The sequence below is a fragment of the Aquarana catesbeiana genome, linkage group LG03 (genome assembly GCF_042186555.1).
Source record: "Aquarana catesbeiana isolate 2022-GZ linkage group LG03, ASM4218655v1, whole genome shotgun sequence".
Lineage (NCBI taxonomy): Eukaryota > Metazoa > Chordata > Amphibia > Anura > Ranidae > Aquarana > Aquarana catesbeiana.
In genome coordinates this window covers 339,494,598-339,520,582 of record NC_133326.1, presented here as the reverse complement: position 1 = coordinate 339,520,582, position 25,985 = coordinate 339,494,598, and the positions used below count along the sequence as shown (strand labels likewise).

At 40.0% G+C, this 25,985-nt stretch overlaps 1 protein-coding gene across 2 annotated transcripts in view; it reads left to right on the top strand.

Annotated features, from left to right (window-relative positions):
* Positions 1–25,985, top strand: part of HTR4 (5-hydroxytryptamine receptor 4) — an 842,991-nt gene that overhangs the window by 576,737 nt on the left and 240,269 nt on the right. For both annotated transcript variants that reach the window (XM_073620556.1, XM_073620555.1), the window contains exon 5: positions 14,769–14,922. In XM_073620556.1, the coding sequence (XP_073476657.1) occupies positions 14,769–14,922 (154 nt within the window). The remainder of the gene's footprint in view (positions 1–14,768; positions 14,923–25,985) is intronic.

Sequence of the window (25,985 nt, the reverse complement as noted above, 5' to 3'; positions counted from 1 at the left end):
ACCCCCATTGCACCCATTAAGAGCAGGATCCTATGACTTACAGACTGATTGCTGAAGTTATACTGCCCTATTTTCAGTGATGGCTGGTGTTTCTTTGTTTGGGGGGGTGGCAAACAACTGAACCCCCCACGGCAACTCAAACCTCCCACCACCCCCCCCACTCCCCGCTGTCCGCCGGTCGGTTCACTGGCATTTACCCCATCTAGGCGGAGGGGACCAGGCATCCATGCAGTGGCAGTGGGAACCAGGCAACCAGGCAGCAGCAACGGGGACCAACATTCATTCTCTGTTGCAACACACCTGGGTGGGCTCCGGACGCATCCTCAGCGTCCCCAGCCAACCCTATTTTGAAGCCTATTAGAGCCTATGTCTCTTATCAGGTGCTTAAAAAAAAAACCCTGGCCACTGTAATTCATGCACCCTGTGACCCGAAAGGGGCCAGATGCATGAATAGGGGGCGGCCGCGAAAGCCAAGGATAGATTCATGCTATGTTATGCATGAAGCTATTCATTACCATATAGGGGGTGGCGAGGAGAGAGGGGGGGCAGTGCCCAGGCCCCCCCTTATTGACGGGCCACCCCTGACCTACCCTTTACTTAGAGCAGCAGCCATGGCAGTACCTTACTTTGTTGCTTTTGCTTTTAGCAGGGTTGACAAACCTTTGGTGTGCTAGTGCACAAATGCTTTGGCTTTCTGGCTGTCAATCAGAAAGGAATACCCATCCAAACACTGCTGATCTTCCAAGCAGATGCCATACAGTGTTAGACACATGAAAAGATTCTTACGCCTGTCAAGGACAACATACATAGTTATGTAGTTACAAAAGTTGACTAAAGACACCAGTCCATCCAGTACAACCTGTGTGTATGTTCATAATCATCTCCCGTATCCCTGTATACCAGGGGTAGTGAATTTAAATTCAAGGAGGTCCGGTCACTAAAAAATGTTTCTGGCTGAGGTCCGAATCACAAGTCTGTGCAATGAACAATTATACATATCTTCCTTTCTTTTTTTGTGCAAGCCACGCTCACTGATGCTTTTCTTATGGTTTAGTCCACACGCTCTGGTAATACTCTGTGAATGTCCCCAATAGTGTCCCCCTTACATCAGGTGCCCCTACCAGAGTAATTCATTACATTGGGTGCCCCCATCAGACTACCCCCATAAATCAGTTGCCACTGTCAGGGTACCCACTTATATCAGGTATTCCCATCAGGTTTCTTCATCAAAAGGCTCCCTTACATCTGGTGTCTCCCATCAGTGTGCCCCCTTACATCATTTGTTCCCATCAGAGTGTCCCCTTACATTAGGTGCCATCTTTAGAGTGCCACCTTACATCATTTGTCCCCATCAGAGTGTCCCCTTACAGTAGGTTCCATCATCAGAGTACCCCTTTACATCAGGTGTCCCCATCAGAGTGTTCCTTTACCTTGGGTGTGCCCATCAGAGTGCCCTTTTACATCAGGGGTCTCCATCAGATTGCCACTTTACATCAGGGTCCCCAATAGAGTGCCCCCTTACATTAGGTGTCCCCATCACAGTGCCACCTTATATCAGGTGTACCTATTAGAGTACCCTCTTACATCAGGTGTCCCCAACAGAGTGCCCCTTACATAATTTGTCCCCATCAGAGTGTCCCCTTACAGTAGGTGCCATCATCAGAGTGCCCCTTTACATCAGGTGTCCCCATCAGAGTGTCCCTTTACTTCAGGGGTCCCCTTTAGAGTGCCCCTTTACATAAGTGGTCCCCATCAAAGTGCCCCCTTACATGAGGTGTCCCCATCAGAGTGCCCCTTTACATTAGATATTCCTGTCAGAGTGCCCCCTTACATCAGGTGTCCCCATCACTTCAGGTGTCCCCATCAGAGTGCCCCCTTAACATATTATGTGCCCATCAGCGTACCCCCACTAACATAATATGTGCCCATCAGTGTGTCCCCTTAAAATAAAATGTGCCCATCAGAATGCCCCTTATTTTATGTTAGGGGGCACTCTGTTGGGTACATTTTACGTTAAGGGGCATGCTGATGGGCACATTTTGTTGTGCCGATCAGCATGCCCCTTAACATAAAATGTTCCCATCAGAATGAAACTTAAGATAAAATAAGGGGCATGCTGATGGGCACATTTTATGTTAAGGGGCACTCTGATGGGCACAGCAAAATGTGCCCATCAGCATGCCACTTGACATAAAATGTGCCCATCAACGTGTACCTTATTTTATGTTAATGTTCACTCTGATGGGCACATTTTATATCAATGTTTACTCTGATGGGCACATTTTATGTTAAGTGGCATGCTGGTGGCCTGGTGGTCCGGGCAGAAGCGTCACGCAGGCCATTCCCCAAACCGTGGGCCGCCATTTAATGATGGCTGCTGTACACTGTTCTTTCTATATACCCGTTCAAGAGTTTTTCTTAAAACTATCAATACTTCCTGCTGACAACACCGATTGTGGAAGTGAATTCCACATATTTACTGCCCTGACAGTGGAAAACCCCTTACATAGTTTAAGGTTAAACCGCTTCTCCTATAGTTTCACTGAGTGGCCCCATGTCTTCTTACACTCCCTGAGACTGAATAGAGAGTGATACTGTAGGTGTCCCGGGAGCCGCACATCAAGTCAAAGCCTGCTGTGTGATGGTGATTAGCAGTCTCAGCCTGGACCCCTGTGTTGCCTTATGAGTTTATGTGAAATCTCCATTAATAGCTGTAAAATATTGTAATTGTGAATATATTTCATTTAGCTGGCATCTATGTAACAGAGCCGCCAAAAAGGTTAGGCTAAGCAGACAAGACGGTGCCCAGGCTTTTGTGTACAAAAAATGGCTTCCAAACCCCATTGTGGTACACAAACTCACGGCAAAGGACCCCATGCTAGGATATGCATTGGAGGGAGCCCAACCCATAATCAATACCTAACTTCCTGGGGAAATTCAATTAAACCTCCCACCCAGAATAGGCACAAGGATCTGCATGAAAGGGGGCCGACTTATGGAGTAAACCCTCCAATCATGATCCAAAGCTAGGCCAACCAATGAGACATCAGCCTGGTTTGATATAGACAGACTAACAGGGAAGTAAAACTCTCTAATTGATAGACCAGCAAGCTGAATGGACCTTTGGTAAGGATGGGTAATTATGGGAAAGGAATGCCCTTTTACTTGTAACTAAATATGTGTGTAGATTACTGTATTACGGAATATACTCTGTATTCCTTCATGTAAATATTTTATTTCAACCTAATATTTTCTTCCTTGGTGTAAGACGATAGATAGATAGATAGATAGATAGATAGATAGATAGATAGATAGATAGATAGATAGATAGATAGATAGATGATGGTGTATTAGCTAGACTTTCAACCGCTTCCTAATAAATGTTATTATATTTGAAGCTTTCATTCTTGGTCGAAAAGAACTCTCATTTAACCCACATCATATCTATGAGATATGAAAAATCTTAAATATAGATTTTCAGGGTAACACCTGCCAGGCCACACCCCCATGCCCCGTGTTGGGGGCGTGGTCTGGTGGGAGTCTAGGCTGAGACTGCCATTCACCATCACACAGCAGGCTTTGACTTGATGTGTGGCTCCAGGGACACCTATCATTCTCTACCATTGCCTGGAGCATAGACAAGCTCCCTTTATGTCCAGCACTCACAGCGGTGGGCACAGGACTTCATTCCCATACAGCCTGAGTGGCTCACACACATATCTTAGTTCACGATGAGACTGAATAGTCAAGAGTCAAATCATTTTAGACTATAGTGATGAGGATATTCAAAGGTGCAAGATGGAAAATATTTATTGAAGGAAGAAATTTCTAAAAGTGTATGTTATTTTTGTTTGAGAAATTCCATTCATATAAAATATGAGGCTTGAAAGCAAATACAGAAATGTACTGATGAGATTTTTTTATACGAACATTTGAAAAAATTTACCAGTGTACGGCCAACTTTAGAGTAGTTAAAGGGATTGTAAAGTCTCGCTTTAAAAAAAAACAAAAAAAAACAAACATGTTATACTTACCTGCCCCGTTGCAATGGATTTGCACAGAGCAACACGAATCCTCCTCTTCTCGGGTCCCTCTTCGGTGCTCCTGGCCCCTCCCTCCTGACGAGTGCCTCCATAGACCAGCAGCTTGCTATGGGCGCACCCGAGCCAGTGTATCCATTCAGACATGGAGCCCCAACCTGGCCACACTCCCTCTCGCCCCTGATTGGCTGACTGACTTTGAATGACAGCTGCGAGAGCCAATGGTGCCGTGGCTGTGCCCCAGCCAATCAGGAGGAGAGTCTCGGATGGCTGAGGGAATCCTGGTCATCGCTGGAGAGAGATGGGGTTCAGGGAAAGTATTAGAGGGTGCTGGGGGGCTGCAACACACAAAAGGTCTGGTCGAAAAGTCCCCCCATGTGTACACGGCATTACTGGTATATTCACGCCTTCCTGAAACCCATAGGGTAAACCAGCATCCAGACTTTAAACTGCTACCAAATCTCTATAGGCATTCTTTGTCACACATGACTAGTCCCAGCAGAGGATCACCATGTTAATTTGAGGCTGGATATTCATTGATTTAAGGTGAGTGTTCTGAGAGCACATAACAGTTGTATGAAGGCACAAAATTAATACATATCGTAGACACCTCTAGCATGAAGAACTATATGGATTAGATGTTTTTGGGACTTGATTTAGTACACCATTTTGCATATTTATATTACATTATTGTTTGTGATAATTTACTACTGTGCAAGATCACCTGTTTATTATCGTTTATCCGTGCTATTTTTAAGACAATCGATCACAACGATACGCTAAAAATATATATTTATTAACTAAAAATTCAGTGTAAAATAATATCAGATATATTTGGTGATGATATACTTTTAAATATCAAATATATATGGGGATACAGATGATAATCACATTTCTACCATAAGCTCTTATTACAAAATACCATATTTCAATACTTACATGATAACTTGGTAAATTTAGACTTGGTAACTCTTAGTGAATAGCTTTCTGTGGCTCCACAGACTTAGGTAAAAAAACTAGGTGTTGGCTTTAACACTTGTGACTTCTTCTCAAAACAAATAGACCTTCAAACTTACATTTTAAAAATGCACAGACAAAATGTTATACTGTGCACATAGCTTGATAATTTAATCAAGACTTATTTTTAAATTTAGAATGAATCTATGGTTCAACACATACAATAACTAACTATAACGTACTGCAGTTAGAATTCATTCACTTCAAAACTGAGCTACCAATATTGATTGGTTTAGTTAAGTATATGCTCAAACAACATCAATTACCCAAAAGGTAAAAATTAAAAGAAATAATACTTTACTGATGGTCTAAGAAACTTTTGTTTTGAGAAGCGTCAAGTCAGTGTCCTGAAGGACCTCTCCAACATTCCTACATTTCTGCACTTTCTCCTTCTCTTCTCGTCTTCCAAGATTCTTTCCATCCAAAAATTCTTTCAGTCCTTTCCCAGATCCCCTTTAAGCTATGTGTAATCACTTTTATCCCACCCGAAAAGTGGGTGTGTGTGTCACTACTATGTAATTGAGGATGTCAAATGATGGGTTGTTTCTATGTAACTATGACAACCTCATCTGTGCGGCCATCTTGGACTCTTAATATTTTCACCACCAGGGGCAGTATAGGATAAGAATTATATTGAAAATAATTTTCGTTTGTCCAAAATTAATCTTCATGTGACCTTTAACTTTAAGCTTAATAGAAAGGTATGAATTGTCTAAAGTTGACACTCATGTGTCAGCTTTTCTAGACATTCTGACTCCTCTTGAAATATATGTGTTTGAGAAAATATCCCCACACAGTTAACTCGTGTTCTAAATGCCTTGAAAGTGAAGTCATGATTCTGATTATAAGCAAAACAGCTATTCATTAATATTCTCATTAATAGAACTCCTGAATATACCAACTCATATACAGTATTTGAACCCTAAACCTCTCGTATACTAATATTTTCATGATTATTATTATTATCAATTATGCATACAATTACTTTGATATAATGTAAATACACTTTTGTCATTATAGCTAATATGATTGTTTTTGCAATACATAATACAATATTTTTCATATGGTCATATTTGAATAAGCCCCTTCTCTCATTCCTGGAAACAAAAATTAGGTCTGTGAGCTCATTTGAAATATGAGTCTCTTAGTCTAAACACTGCCTGTCGACACTTTTCTTATCTTTACAGGCTGACAGAAAGAGAATTTACGATCTTAAGAGAACTTAATATAATACATTTAAAACCTCCTGGTTAGGGTTCCTTAGTTTCAAAGACAATGAACTAAAGTTAACCTCTTTAGAATTTTTTTTTTAAACAAGATGGCTTCTGATTTGTTCATAGCATATATGAAAAATATACAATATAACGGCCTCAGGAATTAATTATTTTTAACCCCAATAGTCTTGACACATAGAATGAATTAAGATAGAAACCTTTTGTCTTTACAACTCCTTTAAGCCATAGGACAGACAGACAACTGTATTTTCAAATGGAAATTTGCAATAGCAGTCTATGTATTCCTCTCATGAGATATGAAATGTAAGGGGTTAGGATATTCACATTTTTTTTTTAATCTAAATATGGAGCCAGTCCCCCAATCTGCACTATACATGGAGAATCAGACACATAATACATTATATTGCAAGAGAATATTTCTACCTTGATTAATAAAAGGTAAAAGCGGAGTTTATTAAAGATAAGTTTAAAACATTACCTCTGTGACTTTGTTTAATTTATGAAACCCTATTTTAGGAAAAGTAAAAAAGTCATTTGGATATGTTCAAAAAGCCATCTTCTGCATCCTCTGCCCACCACTAAAATACTGTAAAGTCATACTTTTCCTACAGTCCTTAATCCTTTAATGACTAGAAGTCATTGATCTGCGGATGCTTGAAACAAATATAGCAGTATCAATATGTACCTGTTAAATTAGCAATAGCTTTATAACTAATTTGCCTACCCAAATGTTTTCCTTTGTTTCTTTGAGACATGTAATGCTTTTATTTAAAATAATGTTTTAATAAATCCCTGCTCTAATTTTTATTATAGGTTGACACATGGACAAAAATGTGAACATTTTGTTAGTTAAATTTTTATTATTTATATTTGAATAGTAACTTTTATTACTGTATTTTTAAAACATATATTTTACATTATAGAGAACACAATTATGATTGTGATTATGAGAATTACAATTATTTGACAGCAAGAGCTATATAAATTTGTTTATAGAACATTTAATTAAACATTTATAAACATAAAAATATTAAAAACAAGGTTAACACAAAATATCATTAGTTTCCCCTAAAAAAGCCAATAGGTACTGTCTTATAATTGTATTTCTGCATTTCTGGGTACCTTTGGACTTCTCAACTAGGGATGAGCTTCGAGTTCGAGTCGAACATCGGCTGTTCGCCGAACAGCAAACAATTTGGGGTGTTCGCGGCAAATTTGAAAGCCGCGGAACACCCTTTAAAAGTCTATGGGAGAAATCAAAAGTGCTAATTTTAAAGGCTTATATGCATGGTATTGTCATAAAAAGTGTTTGGGGACCCGGGTCCTGCCCCAGGGGACATGTATCAATGCAAAAAAAAGTTTTAAAAACAGCCGTTTTTTCGGGAGCAGTGATTTTAATAATGCTTAAAGTCAAACAATAAAAGTGTAATATTCCTTTAAATTTCGTACCTGGGGGTTGTCTATAGTATGCCTGTAAAGGGGCGCATGTTTCCCGTGTTTAGAACAGTCTGACAGCAAAATGACATTTCAAAGGAAAAAAGTCATTTAAAACTACTCGCGGCTATTAATGAATTGCCGGTCCGACAATACACATAAAAGTTCATTGATAAAAACTGCATGGGATTTCCCCACAGGGGAACCCCGAACCAAAATTTAAAAAAAAACTGGCGTGGGGGTCCCCCTAAATTCCATACCAGGCTCTTCAGGTCTGGTATGGATATTAAGGGGAACCCCGCGTCAAAATTTAAAAAAAAATGATGTAGGGGTCCCCCTCAAAATTCATACCAGACTCTTCAGGTCTGGTATGGATTTTAAGGGGAACCCCGCGCCAAATTTTTTTAAAAAATTGGCGTGGGGTCCCCCCAAAAATCCATACCAGACCTTTATCTGAGCACGCAACCTGGCAGGCCGCAGGAAAAGAGAGGAGGATGATAGAGCACCCCCCCTCCTGAACCGTACCAGGCCACATGCCCTCAACATTGGGAGGGTGCTTTGGGCCCCCCCAAAGCACCTTGTCCCCATGTTTATGAGGACAAGGGCCTCATCCCCACAACCCTTGGCGGGCTGGGGGGCTTATTGTAATCTGGAAGCCCCATTTAACAAGAGGACCCCCAGATCCCGGCCTCCCCCCGTGTAAAATGGTAAGGGGGTAAAAAAGTACCCCTACCATTTCACAAAAAACTGTCAAAAATGTTAAAAATGACAAGAGACAGTTTTTGACAATTCCTTTATTTAAATGCTTCTTCTTTCCATCTTCTTTCTTCTATCTTCCTTTGGTTTCTTCCTCCATCTTCTTCTTCTTCTGGTTCTTCCTCTGGTGTTCTCGTCCGGCATCTTCCTCCGGGGCGTCTTCTTCCCTTCTTCATTCTCGGGCCGCTCCGCATCCATGGGAGGCTCCCGCTGTGTGACGCTTCTCGTCTTCTGACGCTTCTTATATAACGGAGGGCGGGGCCACCCGGTGACCCCGCCCCCCTCTGACACAGAGGGACTTGATGGGGACTTCCCTGTGGCATTCCCCGTGACGTCAGAGGGGGCGGGGTCACCCGTGTAATAGAAATTTGTACGTTCTGTATATAATTGTAATGTATTTTGTATGTATTGCACACTGCCCTCACTGTGCACACAGCACTAATAATGTTTTCAGTAAATGTTTACATTCTTTTGAGTCCTGATTAGAATTAGCCTGCCTATGTAACGCCCCTTGTTACCATAAACTTACAATTGTAATATTAATGTGATACCTACGTAATCATGTGCTTAAAAACCTTCAATTGCGTCATAATAAAGCAGAACAGGAATTTGGAAAGATGCTGAGCGTATCTTTTGTGTCTGTTCCCTACTGCAGTAGTTATTATTAATTTGGAACCACTAATCAATATGAGGATAGGAGTTGCCTATCATCAATTTAACCGAGTCAGCATGGCAAGCCAGCCAGGAGGGGATTCCAGGTGACCCTGAGTATCCGAAACGAGGAGCTTGAGACAATCCGGGAATTTCTGATAATCAGCCGGCAGAGGTAAGCCTTTTGCTTACATTTGAGTTATCAGACTTCCTTGATTGGTAAGGTATTTTCGGGACAAAGGGTACCTATTTTACTCCCCTTAATCAAACTGTATTGATTGGTGGTTATATGTTATGTTGTCCCTGTCTATTGTCCATCAGAGTGTTATAGATAAGAAAGGGAAGAATAGTGCTGTTCACAGGTATGTGTAGTACATCTGCTAGACAAAGTAGTTTAGAGGCAAGAGGGTATAGGCACATGTAGAGAAGACTGGCCAGTCATAATGGGCATTGAATTAAGTAAGGGAATGAAGGGTAAGAGACCCCCAAAAATGCCCAGCGCAAGAGGAGCGCTATATATGAACTGAAGGTGCGGTTCCGCCTATACTGAGCCCCTAGATTAATGGTTAAAGTGGACAGGGATCCACAATGGGTAACTGGGTTATCACCAAAGTCCACAGGGACTAAGAATCATGCAGAGTAAACAGCTAGAGAAACAGCTATCTATGTGAGCAGGATGGATCAAGGGTGACATTAACACTAGACAGAAAGGGACATTTTCATGTTAAGTTGTGGGATGAATTTGGGGTCAAGCACTACAACTAGTAAAGTCAAAACAGAGAAATGAGAGGTAAAACAGAATACTTTATATGTTGTCAGAGAGGGAAGATGGGATGAGCACTCTGGCTGCCCGTCTGATCATAGAAGCTAGATATAAAAGATATCTGAACAAAATAAGGAAAGCAGAATTTAGGCAGGGAAATTTAATGAGAGTTAAAAGAAAGTGAGAGAATGATATGCATGTGTTGTATACAAATGGGAAAAAAGTAAGCGATTTTAGAGAGCTATTGGTGTATGTGTGTGCGAACGCTGGGACCTTTAATTCTATTGCTTGTGTGTGTCATGTATGCAGATGTGACCCCCTCCTTTGTGCTTTCCTGAAAGAAATGTGGTTGAGATGAGAGGTCAGTGATAAGCTGGAAGGACACCATGCCAATTCCAGTTTTTTTAGACAAAACATTTATAACAAAATGTGCCGGGTTAACGAATCTAATGGTAAACAATGTGATCACAATTATTTTTTTAATCTGTTTTCCAAACATGGTAAAATGAAGGATACATTTAACCGTGTATTACACAAATTGAATATACTTTGATAGTAGAAACAGTGCTTTTAAAAAAGTAAAATTAAGTAATAATGAGTATTCATTTCTAATATGAGTCTACCAATTTTATTATCAATATAGATATATTGAAACTGGTTTAGACAACCTTTGGTTGGAAATGAAATCCAGGTTATTGGGGAAATTTGTAAAAATGGGATTAGTTTAGATTAAGATAACAATTTTGTAATTTTACATTTATTCAATAAGCCCTTATTGAGAGAAAAAAAGATTAAGATGAGGTTGTTATTTGGAATACAGCTGCCATAATATTTAACAAAGACAAGTTGGATTAGATACATAAGAAGTTTTTCTACAAAAATGACATTTTAAGATTTTTGATAATAACTTGATGTGCGGTCCATGATGTGAGAGTTATAATAAATAAAATTTAAATATAACAGACCCATCACATCAAGTCCACACACCCTGTTAGGATAGATGCCACCTGCAGCCAGTTGTTTTTTAGTTTTTGATGCTTTCTGGTCCATCATACAGATTGTTGGTCCTTTTGTTTTATTTAATTTTATTTTTGAAATCCAAAGCAGAATGTGTGGATTGTGAAATGATGTGCCCCTTTTCCTTGTAAGTACAGTGGTATAAGCAGAAAAATATTTTGGATTTATGGGCATCTCTGCATGACCGCAGGGTATTGTTATCATTTATTATAATATTGCCAGGAAAAAGTTGTTTTTTGAAACATTAAACTGGAGTTCTTACACAAACAGCGTGATAGAAAACAAGCCATTGTAATATATTTATGCAAGCTGGACCCAGTAATGAAGGGTTCATCCCGATATATCAGAGCTGTAGCTTTTATGCAAAGGTGCTATTAGACAAAGTTAGATATTGTTTTGGTCAAACATTTAATTTTTAATGGTCCACCATTCTGCGCAGCAAATATACAGCTAACTAAATGTTTGTCTAATGAAAGGTTTAAAATATGAGTTTGTTTATGTACAAATCTAACAATGAAAAACGCATACATTTATTCAAAAGAAAGGAAAAACCACATGTGTTAAATTGATGAAATAGGAATCAGCTGCTGTGAGCCCAGTGCAGGACACACTCCCTGAAGACCCAGATATTAAATTTTTTGTAGATTCGAGGATGCAGTTTATCACCCAGAAGGATACTCTGTATTCAAAGTCATTGGATCCTTTTTTTCCCCAGATCAAGAAGCAGAGCTCCATGTTTTAGCAAAGCCTGTGAGCTATAAAAAGAGTGTATATTTATATAGATAGTCGAGATATCGAGAGCTTTTGGTTCCATTTGAAGGGCCAGAAGTTTGTTTTTACTTCGGCAGGTAAACCAATAAAGCATGCCAAGTTAATTTGATCGGCTGTTTTCAGCCTTCCAGGTTCTTGCTGAGGTAGCCATATTAACTTTAAAACTCACACATGGAAGCAGACTCTAAGGATCCTGCATTACAGCCCCGGACACTTGATGGGTCTGTGCAACTCACAGATTCTACCCTAGTTCTGGCCCAGTATAGCTGGGATTAATAATTCATCTTTAAGGACCCCAGAACGAGAAGAACAAGTGGTCCACAGGGGGGCAACTTCTTAAGAAACAGGACTTTGGAAAAGGTGATCATTTATGTCTGCTAGCCACTCTTTTCCCTCCAGCTTGACACATGGACCGTGTCATCAGTCACAAGAAGTTATGGCTGCCTTAGTAAATGAGCGTGGGATAGAGCCAGGGTTCTCCACAGTTGTTTTTATAACATACCACTTCTTGTTTTACCTGTTACCAAAGGTGTTACCAAAAGCTGAACATCCCTTCCAGAGATTAAAAAAGATATATCCAGATGCCCAAGGATCTTACAAGTATGCATTTTGTCTGTATGGACATGTTTTCTGGATGTCCAGTGGCAAATGCTACTGCAAAGGCCACAGTAAAAAGTGTTATCAGAAGTAGTTTGTAAATACAGAGTGCAGAAAGTACAGAGAGTAACAGAGGAAATCATTTTTAAGTTTTTAAGTCAAGTTTTGAGGTTTTATTTTTACACCCCCTACTGTCTACAATGTAGCGGACAAAGTAGAGTAAGAAACTAGAAAACTTTTGCCTGAATGTTTTCTTATATTTTATCAAGCCTCTAAGGGGGATATCGGACTCTCTCCCTATGGGATTTGGTTTGGGAGTGTGTTATTCACTTGCTTATATTTTGTCTCAGCAGCTGAAGTCCCCCATTCGGATCTCACAGAGAATGTTGCTGATCTTTTAAGGTTTTTGACAAACTCATTTATGTGTTTTCTCCCCAATTCCAGATCCTAAAAGTTTGGAAGGATCTAAAACTAAAGCCCGCTGACTTGTGGATTGTTAAGAGACATTTATATATAAGGAAATGTTTGGAGACTCAATACAGTATCTATTTCATGTACAGTTTTTGCAAAACTTGAAGGAAAAGTCACCTGGATCCACACCAGACACTGCAAAAATGACTTAATTAAAGAAATCTCTGTGTTTGATTTGTTTCCCTCTTGTGATCATAGTCTAGGGTACTTTTTGATTCAATTACTTTAATTGTAAGGGATATATATATTTGAAAAGTAGTTTAGCCATGTTGAAGTCATATTTGTCTTTTGTACGTCTTCCATTTTATGTAGAATTGTCTGTGTTTACATATGCTGATAAGTCAGCATGCCAACAATTCAGCTAGAAGGCCATTCTGGCCACAGGAGTGTACAGCCAGTACTCTGTAAATATGTCTTATCAATCATTTGTTTTTCAAAATGAAAAGTCATTTTGTAATGAAAAAGTTGCTCAGCTATTATTTTCTCCACACTGGAGTTTTTTGCCTCTTTGGCCAGGACTACCTTCACCTAAGTGTGTGGAGGTTCCAGGTTAAAGGTGATAGCAGGTATGGTTAGTGATCAAAATATTGATCAAAAGAGGGGAGACTGTAATGGAAATTTGTACGTTCTGTATATAATTGTATTGTATTTTGTATGTATTGCACACTGCCCTCACTGTGCACACAGCACTAATAATGTTTTCAGTAAATGTTTACATTCTTTCGAGTCCTGATTAGAATTAGCCTGCCTATGTAACGCCCCTTGTTACCATAAACGCACAATTGTAATATTAATGTGATACCTGGGTAATCATGTGCATAAAAACCTTCAATTGCGTCATAATAAAGCAGAACAGTAATTTGGAAAGATGCTGAGTGTATCTTTTGTGTCTGTTCCCTACTGCAGTAGTTATTATTAATTTGGAACCACTAATCAATATGAGGATACGAGTTGCCTATCATCAATTTAACCGAGTCACCTGTTACGTACCTCTGGCGCTCTATCCCCCTTTTCCTGCGGCCTGCCAGGTTGCGTGCTCGGATAAGGATCTGGTATGGATTTTTGGGGGGACCCCACGCCAATTTTTTTTAAATTTTGGCGCGGGGTTCCCCTTAAAATCCATACCAGACCTGAAGGGTCTGATATAGATTTTGAGGGGGACCTCACGTCATTTTTTAAAAAAATGTTGGCGCGGGGTTCCCCTTAATATCCATACCAGACCTGAAGGGCCTGGTTAGGAATTTAGGGGGACCCCCACGCCAGTTTTTTTTTTTTTATTTTGGTTTGGGGTTCCCCTGTGGGGAAATCCCATGCAGTTTTTATCAATGAGCTTTTATGTGTATTGTCGGACCGGCAATTCATTAATAGCCACAAGTAGTTTTAAATGACTTTTTTTCTTTTGAAATGTCATTTTGCTGTCAGACTGTTCTAAACACGGGAAACATGCGCCCCTTTACAGGCATACTATAGACAGCTACGAAATTTAAAGGAATATTACACTTATTGTTTCACTTTAAGCATTATTAAAATCACTGCTCCCGAAAAAACAGCCGTTTTTAAAACTTTTTTTTGCATTGATACATGTCCCCTGGGGCAGGACCCGGGTCCCCAAACCCTTTTTAGGACAATACTATGCAAATTAGCCTTTAAAATGAGCACTTTTGATTTTGAACGTTCGAGTCCCATAGACTTCAATGGGGTTCTAACGTTCATGCAAAGTTTTGGTCTGTTCGCAAGTTCTGTTTGCGAACCGAACCGGGGGGGTATTCGGCTCATCCTTATTCTCAACGCATCTGAACAGATATCCCTTTAAAAAGTATGACTGTTTATTCCTTTGTGCATTTAGGGTTGCTAAAAAAGCACTAGTTCAAGGGAAAAAAATAATATGTGTGAAGTCGTGGATAACTGTTTTCTTCTACACAGATTTGTAGTTACTTTTCTAAGAATCAGCTGTAAATGTGTATGTTTGCGAAATACAGATCAGAAGTTTATGTTCTTTTCTTTTTGCTTTTCAAGATACTATGCTATCTGTTGCCAGCCTCTGGTTTACAGGAACAAAATGACCCCTCTGAGGATAGCGTTGATGCTTGGTGGCTGTTGGATTATCCCAACATTTATATCATTCCTCCCAATTATGCAAGGATGGAACAGCATAGGCATTCTGGACTTGGTGAGTTGATAAAAACTTGTCTATGCAATGAGTAAAGTTAAACATAATGTGAGTTTAGATATTTTAAAGTGGTCTGTATTTACAATGAATTGTAAGGATGCAATGCACTATAAATGGTTCCTGAGAGTTACAGAAGCTTCTTTCAACTATCATGGCCCTGTTCTTCTTCGTAAATATAGCTCTGTATTTTAAAAATTGTCTCATTATTTTACTTTTAAAAAAAAAGAAAAAACAGACAATGGAAAAAAATAAAACATTTCTTGGTGACAGTACACAATGTTCGAATACATGCACCCACAAATACAAATAAAACTAAATAAAATCATCCCAAATATTCTGAACATACTGAACCTCAAAAAAGGCACCTATTAAATTAAAATAAAAATGCAAATCAAACAAATGTTATTTTTTGTTCCAGGTGTACATGGAAATGGTGGTTGAGATGGGGCATTGGTGAAAGGCCACATTATTGTTCCTATAGAGCACTTCTTTAGTTCCCATCTGTTTGCTTTATTGACCACAGTGTTGCAAAACTGCATCGTCATGCTTCATCTGTAATGGTGTCATGCAACTGAAGACAGTAGAGAAAAAACATAGTCCTTCTTCTCAGCATACAATTTCTTTCTTGTAAGCACACAACTGTGAAATCAATCTGTATATTATAGGCTTTTAATGAAAAGCAACTAAACCATAATATAATTTACCACAGAATTTTCTTAAATTTAAATAATCTACAAAATGTGCCAAACTGTAGCTACTCAAATACAATCCTGGGGCAGGATATTTAATAATAAAATTGACAGTTAAGTGAAGCATTCTTGAAACAGAGAAGATACAGAACTGACAAGCATCTACAGTAGTAGAAGTAACTGAGAAATATAAGGTAGACATACTTATATAAATGTCTAACATTACACCTCTAAATTTTAAAGATCTACCTCACTCTGAATAAAAAAAACAGTATACTATTATAAAATTAAGACTTGCACAAATTACTAAAGAGGATATTCTGACCTGCATTGGTTGCAACGGGGGGCGAGGGGGCAGCTACCAATGTGCTTCAAACAGCACATTCATACACTAGCAGCTGGATCCTCTGTGCTCCTAAGTGACTTTTGCAGTGTTTTCCAGTGCCTTCCAGTGTTTCTCTATGGCCATCGATGTTCCCAGTGTCTGTTCAGTCTGTTCTCTGCTTTTTGACCCTGTGCACTCCAGTTTTTTCCCTGCTTCAGTGATCCCATGCACACCTGCCTACAACCTGCTCCCGTGTTTTCCTGTGCAATCCAGTCATCACATTGCTGCAGTGATCCTGTGCACCCACTGCCTACACCCTGCTCCAGTTTGACCCCATGCACTCCAGCTTGCAACTGGCTTCCAGTAGCCTCATGTGACTCACAGCATTCCAGCCTGCCCACTGTAACCTTATGAGTTCCCATGAACATCTAACCTGTTTCCAGTGCTCCAGTGTGTCCCTGTGCACTCCAGCCTCAACCCTGCCCCTGTAACCCTGTGCACTCCTGCCTGTGTTCTGTTCCAGTGACCCTTTGACTTCTGCCTAGACCCTACTTTAGTCCTGAGGTCCCAGGATTCCTGTGCTACAAGAGACACATCCCTGCGTAATTGTGCTCAGTCTCCAGTAGTCTGCCTGCTCAAGTAAGTCAGAGGGTTGCAACCTGGAGGCCATCAGCAGTCAAACCCATCTCCATAACCACTTGTCGACCGTGCTACAGTCGAATGATGGCTACAGCATGGCTAGCCAGTTCTGGAAGGGCATCATATGACATTCTCCAGTGATCACGCCCACCGTGCTTGTGGATGGCGTGCTCTGTGATCACTGTGTCCTCCGGACACAGCTGATCATAGATCAGGGTAAATCGCTCTTTACCACTTGATCAGCTGTGTCCATTCACAGCTGATCATGATGTAAACACAAGCCGGTTATTGGCATGCCTTTAACAGCATGAGGAGAGGAAGAGAAGAGCCGATAACTGGCTTGTATTAAAGAGACAACGTAGTCTCAACAGTGCCCACCAGTGCTGCCAATCACTGCTCATCAGTGCTGCCAATCAGTGCCCATCAGTGCCTCCTCATCAGTGTCAACTATCAGTGCCACCTATCTGTGCCCATCAGTGCCACCTATCAGTGCCCATAAGGGTCACCTATCAGTGCAGCCTCTCTAGTGCCTCCTCATCAGTGCCCACCAGTGCTGCCTCATCAGTACCCATCAGTGGAGCCTATCAGGCCACTGCCTGCCCCAGTTTCTATAACTAAATCCTGGGTAGCCAGTCTGCCTCTTAGTGGGGATGGACTCCCATTTGTAACACTCTTGACACTGTCTGTGAACTGACAATCTATAGCAACAAGTTTGGGTTCACCTTTCATAAGCTTAGTGTGGTCAGAACAATGAAAAAAGACCATAGGTGTTTATTTATTATAGGTATTCATATAGTGCCAACAATTTACGCAGCTTGGCAGAGGTTCTAACCCAACCCCACTCTATGCAGAACTAAAATAAAATTTTGCTTAGAGATTTGCATTACAGTGTATGTCAGGGAAAATAAAAACAAACCTATTAACACTCTTCTATTGGTATATTTAACAGACCAAGTGGGAGCAAATAAGAAAAGTTAATTGTCAGGGTTTACATACACTTTAGGATTACTTTGTTTATTGTGAAAGACTTCCAATTCATTTCACCTGATCCAGTAAATTATTGTGGGAGGATTGTTACATATTGCAGAATCTAGGCCAGTAATTGCATACTCTTTCCAACTTCAAAAATTGGTTACATTAGAAAGAATGCACTTGCTATACTACACATTTTAAAATTTAAAACTTCTAAATAACTATCACAAGCATTACAAGTTCTTTGATATTTTTGTATATAGTATATATACTGTATATAACTCTCTCTCTCTCTCTCTCTATCTCTGTTCTGGCCAATGAAATTAATGAACTCCCAAGCATTTGACATGCGTAAAAGTGCCTAAACACATTTGCAAAAACGTGGCTTTAGGCACTTTTTTAAACGCTGCTTTTCCCCTGCTAGTGTGCATGGGGCCTCGTCTTACAGTTGGGAGTGTATCTTAGTGGTCTCACCAGTGATTGGAACTCTTTCTAAAGGAAAGGATCCTCCATCCCGTGGAAGTCCAAGGGAATCTTACTTCAGATGCTTAGCCATGTCAGATACATGTCAACCAGGCTCCTGTTTCTCACTCTTCTATTTGAATTCAGGCTTGCTGTGGGAAGGCCTAATTTGTAAATCAATGGACAGACTGAACCACATAGTTAGCCCAGTCAAGAGCAGCATTTTAGCTAAAGGCGCTGCTAAACCACCTGTTGGCTCTTCTTGTGTGTTCCTATCCTCCTTGGGTCATACCTGCTTCCAGGAGGGTGATTGCAGCCCCTCGTAATTACAGTAGTAGTTGTGCAGACGTGCAAGCTCAAGCAAAGAAATCAAGGCCCCAAGAGACATAAGAAAGCATTTGGTGATTTTACTCACCAACATCTCAGAAAAATTGTACAAAATCAGTTTAGTGGACTGCTCTTTTAAGCAAGATTACAAGAGAAAGAGGTCAGGGTTACAAACATTATCATGCACCTTTTTTGTCCACAGTGTAAACAGGAGATGGTAAGTGGTATGGAGTCTGGAGAATGAGAGCTTCTGAAAGGTATTTACATCCTCCTTATTTTATGCAGCCATATGTCACAGTAGAGACAGACCAGCCATATACTATGGCTCGTGTAGACAGGCACCAATAACCCTACCAGCATGTCTTTTGAGTGTTGGAGGAAATCAGAGTGCAAACAAATGGCAACCACCCCAACCTATAAGTGGTCTTTACAGCAAGGAGCACAAGGAAGGGCAACATATGTCAAAAAACAAACAAAAATTCCCAGCCCAGGGAGAACATTCAAACTCCATGCAGGTAGTGTCTTGGCTGGGACGTGAAGCAAGGACTTTAGCACCGCAGGTTAGAAATGCTAACCACTAAGCAACTATAATAGCTTACACCTAAGAGAACAGAATTCTTGCTCCTCTTCTTCAGTGTCAATATATTATTTATCTAATTATCATGCAGCAGTTTTTTTGTTAATTTAAAAGATGTTTTCCAGTTACTGCTAATCCCGTTACAGAAACTAATTTTACCTAAAATATTGACAATTATAAATCCAGACCAAGAACTCTGAGTCACTCCACTGATAGCACATTGGTTTAATAGTTTCCTTACACTTTGTTCTATGCTTCTTCCATAAATACTGCACGTTTTAACTGTCAGATAAGCATTAAATTAATTTTAGAAATGCATTCAACTGCTGATACTTATAAGAATGAGTCATTGAAATGAACCAGAGCCAGGATGTTAAAGGCAAAATCAAAGCCTTCTCTACTATCATAGTCTAGGCAAACACTTGGATCTGTGTGATTGACAGTGGGAACAAAGGGAGAGAATCAGGAGGATTATTATTAACAGGGCTAAAGGGAATGCAGCAAGCCTAGCAGAATGTTCCCTGGAACTATTACTTCCTCTCTTACTCATCCCTGAAGTTTTATTCACAAGAAGAATCACACAGAACAAATTAAATTTAATTTATTACCTGTTCATTTTTTTGTGATGCATTAAAGGATTTGAATATACCTGTGACAGGCAATTTACATTTTCAACCGCTTCAGCCCCGGAAGATTTTACCCCCTTCATGACCAGAGCACTTTTTGCGATTCGGCACGGCGTCAATTTAACTGACAATTGCACGGTCGTGCACCCAAACAAAATTGACGTCTTTTTTTTCCCCACAAATAGAGCTTTCTTTTGGTGGTATTTGATCACCTCTGCGGTTTTTATTTTTTGCGCTATAAACAAAAAAAAGTGACAATTTTGAAATAAATGCAATATTTTTTACTTTTTGCTATAATAAATATCCCCCAAAAATATATAAAAAAACTATGTTTTTCCTCAGTTTAGGCTTGTATTCTTCTACATATTTTTGGTAAAAAAAAAATCTCAATAAGCGTATATTGATTGGTTTGCGTAAAAGTTATAGCGTCTACAAAATAGCGGATAGTTTTATGGCATTTTTATTATTCTTTTTTTTTTTTTACTAGTAATGGCGGCCATCTGCGATTTTTATCGGGACTGTGACATTATGGCGGACACGTCAGACAATTTTGACACATTTTTGGGACCATTGGCATTTATACAGCAATCAGTGCTATCAGGGGCGATCCAGGGGTTAATTGTGTTCCCTAGCCACATAGCAACCGGCGCACGCCGATTCACGTCGGCAGAATGGCACGGACAGGCAAATGGGTGTACCTGTACGGCCCTTTGAATTTGCCGCCGTGCCATCGTGTGCGCCCCGCCGCACACGATGGCACAGCGGGATACCTGTGATCATCTCACGGAAAGGAAGAACGGGGAAATGCCAATGTAAACAAGCATCTCCCCAACAGTAGCTCCCTGTGATCGGGAGCTATGATCAGTGACGTGTCACACACAGCCCCTCCCCCCACAGTTAGAAACACTCCCTAGGACACACTTAACCCTTCCCTAGCCCCCTAGTGGTTAACCCCTTCACTGCTAGTGTCATTTTTACAGTAATCAGTGCAATTTAATCGCACTGATCGCTGTAAAAATGACAATGGTCCCAAAAATGTGTCAGAATTGTCCGATGTGTCCGCCATAATGTCGCAGTCACGATAAAAATCGCAGATCACCGCCATTACTCATAAAAAAAAATATTATTAAAAATGTCATAAAACTAACCCCTATTTTGTAGACGCTATAACTTATTTATTTATTTCAGTTACTTATATAGCACCATCAATTTACGCAGCGCTTTGCATATACATTGTACATTTACATGGGTCCCTACGCTCAAGGAGCTTACAATCTAAGGTCCCTAACTCACATCGCAGGTAGTGTCGTGCTTGGGATTCAAGCCAGCGATCCTTCTTACTGCTAGGCGAAAGTGCTATCCACTACACCACTGTGCTGCCCAACTTTTGCGCAAACCAATCAATAAACGCTTATTGCAATTTTTTTTTACCAAAAATATGTGTAAGAATACGTATTGGCCTAAACTGAGGAAAAAAATGTTTTTTAAAATATTTTTTGGGGATATTTATTATAGCAAAAAGTAAAAAATAATGCGTTTTTTTCAAAATTGTCGCTCTATGTTTGTTTATAGCACAAAAAATAAAAAGTGCAGAGGTGATTAAATACCACCAAAAGAAAGCTCTATTTGTGGGAAAAAAAGAACGTCAATTTTGCTTGGGAGCCACATCGCACGACCGCGCAATTGTCAGTTAAAGCGACGCAGTGCCGAGTTGCAAAAAAGTGCTCTGATCTTTGGCCAGCAAAATGGTCCGGGGCTTAAGTGGCTAGTGTGTGTTCTAACTGAAGGGGGGAGGGGACTGTGTAGGGGAGATGACAGATCTCTGTTCATACTCTGTATGAACAGACGATCTGTCTCTTCTCCCCTCAGAGAACCGGAAACTGTGTGTTTACACACACAGATCCCGGTTCTCGGTGTGCTCCGAGTGATTGCGGGAGCCCGGCGGTGATCACGACCGCCGGGCACTCGCATCGGCTCCATGGGTGAGCAGGGGGCATGTACGCACCCCTAGTGGCCAAAAAACGAAGCAACGTAACATAACGGCGATTCATGCAGCCGAGCCATGTTGCCGCAGTACAGCTGAGGGCGGCTGGTCGGCAAGCCTTTAAGCAGATAGCTATTTAAATAATTGAATAGTAGTTTTAGCAATATTATCCCATTTTGTAACTGAGAAATGCATTGTTGTATGCTTTAAACCCCCATTTTTCTTCAATTTACATTTTGTGTTGTGGACTGTGTATACTCAGTAGGTCATCAGGCTTTAAAGCTGCATTCATACCTGAGCATTTTTTTGGTGCGCTTTTGCGCCTTTATATGCAGCGTTTTTCGGGCTTGGTGTTTTTTCATTAGCCAATAGAGAAAACTATTATCTGTTGCATCATTTGTTGCTAGGTATTTAAGCTTTTTTAAATTTCCCATTAGCTTTTATTTCTTCTTTTATTACTATTCATTTATTATAATGTTTTTTTCGTTAGGTTAAGGGGTTCAAGTTCAGTGTAGGTTAGGTTAAGGATTAGGAGTTGGGGTATTTATTATTATTTTATTTATTTTTTATATTATTTATTATTATTATATGAATAATAAATGAATAAATAAATGTAAAATAAATACACAAATAAATAAAAATCATAAATAAAAAATAAATAAATTCAATAAATTATACTAAGTAACAATAAACAAATAATTAACCCTTAAATTAAACCCTTACCTCTTAAAAAATAAAATAACAATAAATAACTAAACACCCTAACACAAAAAATATTATTATTATTATTATTATTATTATTGTATTTTTTTATTCGAATTTGGGTGTTATTTTATTATTATTATTAATAATAATAATAATAATAATAATAATAATAATAATAATAATAATAATAATATATTTAATATTTTTTAAGGTTAGAGGTTAATTATTATTTATTAAAGTATTATTACATATTATTCATTTATTTTACTTATTTATGATGATTTTTAGTTATTTGTGTATTACGTTTCCATTTATTCATTCATATATTATTACATTTTATTTTTTACTTTTTTTTTCATTTGAGCACAAAATCGCGCAGAAACACGCCAAAAACGCCCAAATCTGCCCAATTCGAGCGACAAAAAAAGCTTCAGAACTTGTTTGAGCTTCAGGCGTTTGGCTTCAGGCGACTTGGAGTGGAGATGTGAACCATCTCCATAGAGAACAAATGATTTTTTTCTCCTCCAGCATTTTTGAGCAGATAATCACCCAGTTGTGAATGTGACCTAAAGCAAGAGCTCTGGTTACATTACAAAAGTTTTATTCTTTACGTCCAAAAGTACAGAGCAATTCACAGACATTTCAAATATTTTGTTTTCACCTTGTCATCTGACTTTACTGAATGTAAATTAATGAGAAAGAAAGAAACAATTGAAACAACTGTAGTATCAGGCTGTAACATAACAAAATTAAAATAAAAAGGGGGTCTGATACTTTATGAATGCACTGTATATGGGCACCCTTCCACATTTTTTTTTTCATTCTTTCTTTAGAAGAAGCTACGTATCATGTCCTTTCAACATATACATAACATTGTGAAATGTAACAGATATTGTACACATAAACATAAAAAAACGCCTATGGTAAGGAAGCTAGTATAGATGGATCTTTATAAAAGAAGAGGGTCCACATTTTTCAGGACTTTTCTTCTTGTTCCCTTAGCATTATCCCTACACATTACTGAGTTCATGAGTTTGCAGTGAACAGCACTGTTAATAATACAACACAAATATATCTTTACCACTTCCAGTTGTGGCATCAGTTTTTGAGGAAGGTCCTTTTCTTGTTCCAGCATGACTGGGCTCCTGTGCACAAAGCCAGGTCCATACAAACAATTAGGTTGGTGTGGAGGAAGCCCTAGCCAAAACCCTACGAAACAACTTTGGGATGAATTGAAATGTTGATTGCAAACCAGATTCTCTCATCCAACATAGCTATTTAAAGTGATTGTAAATATTTTTGTTTTCTTAAATAATAAACATGCTATTCTTACCTGCTCTTTGCAATGCCTCTTCTGGGTAGCCCCCAAGAAGCTTCTTATAGGAGAACTTGTGAAAGCGGCACTGATAGACACAGACAGCATGGTTGGGTCCCTCATCACAGAGTTTGATTGACAGCAGCAGGAGCCAATGGATCACACTGCCATTAATCTGCCTGTGAGGAGGGAGGGAGAGGAGAAAGCCACTGCTCTCATACACAGTGCTGGATCAAGATCGGGCTCTAGTAAAAATAAGGGTGGGCGGGGGGGGTGTTATCCTGCAGCACAGAAGGATTTTTACCTTAATGCAGAGGATGCATTAAAGTGATTGTTTTAAAAGAAATAACAAACATGTTATACTTACGTCCTCCGTGCAGTTGGTTTTGCACAGAGCAGCCCAATCCTCCTCTTCTTGGGTCCTTCTTTGCAGCTCCTATCCCCTCTCTCCTGTCGAGTGCCCCCACAGCAAGCAACTTACTATGGGGGCACCTGAGCTGAGTCACAGATCCCTGTGTCCATTCAGACACAGAGCCCCGACCTGGCACCGCCCCTCTTTCCCCTGATTGGTTAACTGACTTTGATTGACAGCCACAGGAGCCAATAGCGCTGATGCTATGCCTTAGCCAATCAGGAGGAGAGTCCCGGATGGCTAAGACACTCGTGGACATCGCTGGACAGAGATGGGGCTCAGGTAAGTATTAGGGGGTGCTGGGGAGGCTGCTACACGCAGAAGTTTTTTTTATCTTAATGCATACCATGCATTAAGATAAAAAAAAAACCTTCTGCCTTTACAACTCCTTAAGGCTGGGCTCACACCATTGCAAATTGGATGCAGGTTCCCCGTATCCAATTCACAATAGCAGGAGATTTTGACCGGCTCTCTATGGAGCCGGTTTACATACCTCCACAGCAGGACCTGTGCGTTTTTCACAAAACCAAAATTCGGGCTGAAATCGGACCTGAAATGATGAACCAGGACACACCAGACCCCTGCTGTGAGCCGCATGTGGCTCATATGTGAACCCAGCCTTAAGGTAAAAACCCCTTAGCCTGTAGAACCATTTTAACTTCACAAATGCTTTCATAGGTGAATTGACACCAATTCCCTTTTACAAACTCTACAATCTTATACAAATGTCCATATTAATGTCCATAATTTTGGAAGGGGATGTCCAACAGGCAGTTTTAGGTGTGATATTCAGTGTTCCGCAAAGTTCTCTAATATATGCTATTGCAACACCATATCTGCACAATGGCTTCACATTCTTAAGCCCTCATTGAATTGATTTCCATGCAAAGCTGCATCAGATTTTGTATCCTCCAGTTTTAGTAAATCAACCCCTGTGTGCATGGACATACTGTTACTGGCTTACACTGGTCTGGTGACACTTGGGATGGGTGGTAGCAGTCAGAATAACTGTTGCTAGCCTACATTGGTCCGGTGAAACTAGGACTGGTGTGATGGTGATCATGAACATTGTTGATGATCAGGGTAATCACATGTTACAGGTAGGGATGAGCCAAACACCCCCCTGTTCGGTTCGCACCAGAACATGCGAACAGGCAAAAAATTTGTTCGAACACGCAAACACCATTAAAGTCTATGGGACTCGAACATGAATAATCAAAAGTGCTAATTTTAAAGGCTTATATGCAAGTTATTGTCATAAAAAGTGTTTGGGGACCTGGGTCTGGCCCCAGGGGACATGGATCAATGCAAAAAAAAGTTTTAAAACAGCAAAAATGACATTTCAAAGGAAAAAAAGTCATTTAAAACTACTTGTGGCTATTAATGAATTGTCGGTCCGACAATACACATAAAAGTTCATTGATAAAAACAGCATGGGATTTCCTCACAGGGGAACTCTGAACCAAGATTTAAAAAAAAAATGGCGTGGGGGTCCCCCTAAAAGCCATACCAGGCCCTTCAGGTCTGGTATGGATATTAAGGGGAACCTCACGCCAAAATTTAAAAAAAAAAATGGCGTGGGGGTCCCCCTCAAAATCCATACCAGACCCTTATCTGAGCACGCAACCTGGCAGGCCACAGGAAAAGAGGGGGGAATGAGAGAGTGCCCCCCCTCCTGAACCGTACCAGGCCACATGCCCTCAACATTGGGAGGGTGCTTTGGGATCCCCCCAAAAGACCTTGTTCCCATGTTGATGGGGACAAGGGCCTCATCCCCACAACCCTTGCCCGGTGGTTGTTGGGGTTTACGGGCGGGGGGCTTATCGGAATCTGGAAGCCCCCTTTAACAAGGGGACCCCCAGATCCCAGCCCCCCCATGTGAAATGGTAAGGGGGTACAAAAGTACCCCTACCATTTCACAAAAAAAGTGTCAAAAATGTTAAAAATGACAAGAGACAGTTTTTGACAATTCCTTTATTTAAAGTCTTCTTCTTTCCATCCTCTTTCTTCTATCTTCTTTCTTCTATCCT